At 53.3% G+C, this 6,000-nt stretch overlaps 1 protein-coding gene across 1 annotated transcript; it reads right to left on the reverse strand.

Moving 5' to 3' along the window:
* Positions 1 to 2,546: 2,546 nt before the first annotated feature.
* On the reverse strand, positions 2,547 to 5,656 carry LOC146805811 (CD166 antigen-like). Its single transcript, XM_085623118.1, has one exon. It carries the CDS (start codon positions 5,316 to 5,318, stop codon positions 3,585 to 3,587), a length of 1,734 nt encoding a protein of 577 aa, XP_085479244.1. The 5' UTR covers positions 5,319 to 5,656; the 3' UTR covers positions 2,547 to 3,584.
* Between the last annotated feature and the right edge of the window lie 344 nt (positions 5,657 to 6,000).

The following is a 6,000-nucleotide window of genomic DNA, read 5'->3' on the forward strand; positions in this document are numbered from 1 at the left end:
AATCTGGCTCCCATGTTTAGGTTTGCTCTGCAACAGCCAGCCCATGGGTTTTGAGGGAGGCCAGTGCCACAGCACCACGACCTGTTTTTCACAACTCTCCAAAATCTAGTATTTTGACCATTTGTACCGAAATTAATTAACAAAAAGGTAAATGGGCCACCCACTCTAATACTAACTTCCCTGGCCACTACTTTCGTCCCACCGCGCCCCCCCCCCCCCCCCCACACACACACACACAACTGTATTGCCTCCTTTTCTTCTGAAAGCTTGATGGTTTACTTTCTTACTGATATAACATTCTTGGAATTACAAGAAACTGGCGTCGGATGAGAATCACCAGGGCCGTCGAGCCTGCCCTATTAGTTGTCCGCATCAACACAGCAGATCTGCACTCCGCTTCCATCAACATTAATATTGTATGTCAGCTGTCATTTTTAAATGGTGCATTACATGCTCTCAGCTGGTGGTTGTCCTTTTGTAATAGATCTCCTGAAATATTTATGGTCATAACAGTGCAGGCTGGACCAGGGCTGGCATCACCGCCTCCGCCTGCTGAAAGCTGCCCACGCCCCGTGGTCCACCCACAAGAGTGCATCATTGATGAGTAAAGAGTAGAGGGAAACGATACATCACAAGAAGTTAAACCTCCAACAAATCCTGCCATGATCCACCCCCAAGAGAAGCAAATCAACAAAAAATACAGCGCTCAGAGACAGTTTCCCCCCCCCCCCCCCGATATTTGCAAAGTACACCAACAGCAGGAAAATTCGGGTTAGTTCGCTTTCCTTGCCGACTCCTTTCGAAGGCTCGAGCAGAAAAGGTTTCACCTAACTCACTCACTCCAGTGAATTCTGTCAGGCCCCATCTATACATTTGGATGGGGGGACGGGAGGAGGGGGGGGGGGGGGTTGAACACAGCAACGAATGGGGCTTCAATGGTGCAACAGAATGAACTGCCCCCATGATACTGGGCACAGGGCGACACTTAAATTAAGCCTTCACAATGTGTGAACTTAGCTTTTTGCAAAATTTTGAACTGGGCGGTCACTTCGTTTTCGCCCGTCGTCTCATCGAGAGACATTTTGTGCTCGAACCAGCCTCCTGCCGGTATCCCATGTGATGTTTCTACCGGAAGTTTTCGAATGTAAGAGACACACTGGATACCTCACATAATTCCTGGCTCACGAAATTGAAGACAGCAGGCAATTTTGTACACATCTACTTAAATACTGGTGTTTGGGTGGTTTCAAATCACTTCAAATGTTGGCAAAAAAAGGAACTCGGGCGAATGATCAGTCTCTCACAACACTGGTAAAGTGGGAAAACCACGACTAGGCCTCAGGCCTCTTGGTTCCAGGTGACAAGCCGGCCACTGGAGTACATCTCCGCCCTCGTGCCTCCCACCCGCACACCCACTGCGCACCTATTGCCGAGCTTCCGGGTCACTCTCCTAACATTCCAGTCAGTGCTGTACTGTGTGGCTGTTTAGCACACAGCAAAGTCTTAAGTCCCATCAGTCATCCACAGTTTAAGTATGGTGTCCGGCGTCCTCGGATACGGCCCCACAGGGCTCCGCGTGCAGTCTCACTGCACACTGACGCTGCACACACTGACGCTGCACACACTGCTGCTGAATGTCGAATAAAACAACCTGAACTCAAGGCGCATGTCTTCAATGAGCCAAAATCCTAGTGAGCAAACGTAACAGCGGGCACGTCAAATGGGCCCACTGTCACCAGTCGCCCCCTCGTGATTGCGCAACACCCCCTCTTTGCACCATCACCAGTGAAGTCCGGGCCCGCACTGTGCACAGGTGCACCGAACACACAGCATAAATTGTGGCACAAGTGTGATCGCCTGGGTAGATCTGCCACCACACGGGATCCCTTCCCCTCCCACTCAAATGCACGATTAGTGAATTTTGGTGTAACACTTGCAACGAAGGGCAGGGTTAGAAACAGAAGCCCAGAGCACACAGCTGTGTACTTCCTGCGATCTTCACAGCTTACTCCAAGGCGTTGTGCAATGAAAGAACAGCCAAAGTTCAATTCCTTGCGCGAAAAGCCCCGAGTCCGAGTGCGCTTTAATGGGCACAACCGTATAAATGCAACACTGAAAAGTTGTGATGCTGAATGCAATTAAAGCTACAAGACGGTGGCTACCACAGGTGAACATTTTGTATACTAAATTATGCTGCATTTTTTTATGTTATCAGCAAACCACGCTAGAACATCCGATATATGTTATGAGTCAAATAAACACCTTTCAAGGCAGTGGTAAACTAAGGGGCTAATAATGTAAAGTTATCAGTTCAAGTTATAGGTAATGTTTCACTGTTTTGTGAGTCACCATCATTAAAATTAGTATGCGATAAGAAAGCCATGTTGGTGATACATTAACTATACCCTTTCCTGCTGGACTCTGTCCAGTATCCTGTTTTAAATCTTACATCCATTGAAAATGCCTTAATGGGTTAGTTTTATATGCTCTCACATGAATTGCTAAAAAGGAAGAAAGCCCTCCAAAGTCATACACTCTGAATGTCATTAGGTAAAACGGGCACTTTATTGACAGCAAATATTAATTAAAAAAAGGTACCTGCTTTTCAAATAGTGTAACAAAAATAGTTATCACAATTCATTATGCAACAGATTGACAACATCTCCCAAAAGAAAGCCTCAAAATGTATAAAAATAAGATACGTAAAAATGTACAGCAAACAAACAAGAAACTTTCAGTGCAGACATAATCATACAAAACGTAACCGAAGCACAAAAGGTTAACGGTCTTAAGTAGGGTTTTTTAATTATGGCTGCCAGAATACTTTCATTGAACCATTATTTTGGAAAGTTATTCCCAAGTGACAGAATGACTGAATGGCCTATTTCAAAGTACCTCAAAGCGGGGTCACAGAAATGTCAGGGGGGGGGGGGCACATGCCGAGCAGCCCGTGAACTTCGCAGATCAGCACGTTTGCTTCTAGCCTGCAGCAGGTGTGCATGCATTTAATAAAAGGGGTTTCTTCGGGTGAGTCTTAGCCGCTTTCTTGGCTTGCTGCGAGGGTGGAGAATGTCGCTACACCAAAACATAGTTTGAGAAACCCATACGGATTCTGTTAAAAAAAACTTCAAGCATGAACAGTTTATAGTTTCTTTGCAAAGCGTTAAATACAATGTTCGTGAGTGAAAGTCATTTTTAAATCGCACACCATATAGCACATTGCCTCTTGCCGCTGATCGGGCAGGGGTACTTTTAAATAGCAGAGACGTGATTATTTTCCTTCCAATAAGCTGGAGATGTTCTCTGTGAAGATAATGTCAAGTAATACGGAGATCCAACACTTGGGCCCCAAACACACATTCCACTTTCCTGCTTTAAAGGGACCAAACAGTGAAAAGAAAAGGCCTCGTCGCGTTTCCCCATCTTGTATCAGCAACAACCACCAACAATAAGTGTTCTGGAACGTCCCTTTGTTTGATGACGTCTGGCTGGGTTGTAAGCCCCATGACGACATAATTACCTGAATGGCCCCTATAAGCGCTGTAGCCTGCTCTCCTGGTGCGCCCAATGGCCATTTTCCTCGCTCATGCTTCTGTTTTGTGGTTGTTGTCGCCCAGTGCTTTGATCTCCTCTCCGTTGCCAAGTTCTTTGTCTGTATGCCTGGTCCCTTGCTTGACTTTCTTTGAGTAGAACCAGTAGGCCACGCCTGCCACAAGGGCTGCCAGCAGCAGGCCCACCACAATGCCCACCACCAGCTTAGCCTGGTCACTGGCACGTTGGTCGCGGTCCTTGCCCTCTCCCTCACCCTCCTCTGGCTCGTCGGGCTCAGGGATGTTGATGGCAGAGACGTTGATGGACAGAGAGGTCCTGTCCACCCTATTTTCAGCAATGCAGGTCAAGGTGGCATTCTCTGCAGGCGAGAAGGTGAGCTTGCTGGAGAACTTAAAGTTCGCATAGTCAGTCTCCCTGGTCCCATTGAGGAGGTCTTGGCCGCTGGAGCTGACCCACTGCACTGTTGCTTTGGGATAACCCTCCACCTGGCAGGTCACCGTCTTGGTCTTGCCGTCTTTGCTGGCCTCCTTGGTCACCTTCAGCCGCGGTTTGCCCTCCACGGTGACGTTGAGCGTCTGCCTCTTCTTCAAGCCCCTGGCCGGGAGGAAGCTCTCGCAGGAGTATGTCCCCGCATCCTTGTACTGAAGGCTCGTGAAGGACGACTGGGCCGGGATGAGTATTCCGTCCTTCGTCCACGCCACGGAGGCCTTTTCGCTGGAGGTTGGGGTGCACGTGACCTGGAGGGCATCCCCGACCAACCTCGTCACGGACCCATTGGGGCTCATGGACACATCTAGATAGTGCACAGTGACTTCAAGGGCCGGTGAAGAGAGGCTCGTGTTCGCCAGGCCGCACTTGTAGTCCCCAGATCCGCTGCGCCTCACGTCTGCCAGGGTGAAGACGCTCTTACTGGGGGTGCCCTTGTCGCTTCCAGGAAAGTAAAACACAAAGTCTTGAGGAGGGGGGTTGCCGTCGCCAGTGCACTCCAGGGTGATGTTATCCCCTTCTTTGAAGCCGCGGGCGGGCGGCAGCGTGTCTATGGAGAGGTGCTCGGTGGGGTAGTGCACTTCGAAGGTGGCCGGCTCGGAGGTCGCGGACTCGGGGCCGTCTGGGCCCTGGAAGGCGGCGGAGCAGGTGAACTGCGCGCCCGCGGTCTCCTTGGCGGCCTGGTAGCTCAGGATGGACCTGACGGTGTGCAGGCGGCTGGCCGGGTCCTGCTCCCGGCTGGCCTCGATGAGCACGGCCCCGTCTGTGGGCTCCAGGGGCCGCCCGTCCATGTACCAGGTCAGGTTGGCCTCGGGGTAGCTGTCCTGGGCCACGCACTCCCCCAGCATGGCCAGCTCCCCGGCTGGCAGGAAGGTGGGCTGGCCCTGGATCTGGGGCCGAGAGGGCGCCTTGAAGACCCGCACCACCGTGGGCTCCTCGTAGACGTTTTCCCCGGTAACCAGCATGCAGACCAGGCGCCGCTCGTCGCTCACCAGGGCGCGGGCGATGGAGAGCGCGTAGTCGGGCCCCAGCTCCAGGCGGCCCGCGTACCCGGGCAGGCTCTCGTACTTGACGGAGGTGTTCTTCCGAGAGGCCATGAAGACGGTCGAGCCGTCAGGGTTCTCGTACTTCCACTTGACGAACATCAGCTCGGGCGGGACGTCCCGGCCGCAGGGCACCGTCAGGGTCTGGTTGTAGCGGCCCCGCACGGTGCGCGACGCCAGGACGGGCCCCGCGCTCAGCAGCGCGCCCAGCACGCAGAGCCACGCCGCCCGGGCCATCTCCGCGGAGCGCAGGCCCCTGGACTCCGCCTCTGCCCCGTGCGCCGCCGCCGCCGCTGCCTCCTCTGTCCCTCGGGCAGCGGCTCAAGAAGCCAGACACCTGCTCGGGATCCCGCGCTTTCCACGGGATGCCGCGGCCGCTCGCCCTCCCTTGTCCGGACTCGTCCTGCTGCTCTCCCCCTTTGTTGGCTGCTGCTTTCCACCTCGCCGCCAGCATGAAACCAAGATGAAGCGATAAGAAGTTCCCGCTGCGGCCCAGGTGGGTGGGTGGGGGAGGAGGCGGCTGCCAGAGGCGGGGAGAGTACAATGGCCCGGCGCCCTCTGATGCTCTGGAGAACATTACACCGGCTCCTCTGCCGAGGTGTTTGCTGCCCCCGCCCCCTATCCTGCCCCATGGCGGTGTGTGCCAGTTGCACAAAAAGTGGCTCCTCCGGTTTGGCGTCTCCAGGCGCTGCGGGAGGGGGAGGTGAGGCGGGAGGAATGCATCGAAACAGAGGAAGCTTGAGAAAGAGCGAGGTGCCTGCGGGGTCCTGGTCAGCGCCGGGCGTCCTTCGCACCCCCTGTTTTTTTGCCCAGTCCTGCTTCTTCAAACGTACCCTTCTGTACCCCCTTCCTGTCCGTCTTGTCATACCCGTGTGCGTTCTCAAAACTTCCACCAGAGTTCATACCGCTCACTTATCTT

Source organism: Triturus cristatus, chromosome 8 (assembly GCF_964204655.1).
Source record: "Triturus cristatus chromosome 8, aTriCri1.1, whole genome shotgun sequence".
NCBI classification, from domain to species: domain Eukaryota; kingdom Metazoa; phylum Chordata; class Amphibia; order Caudata; family Salamandridae; genus Triturus; species Triturus cristatus.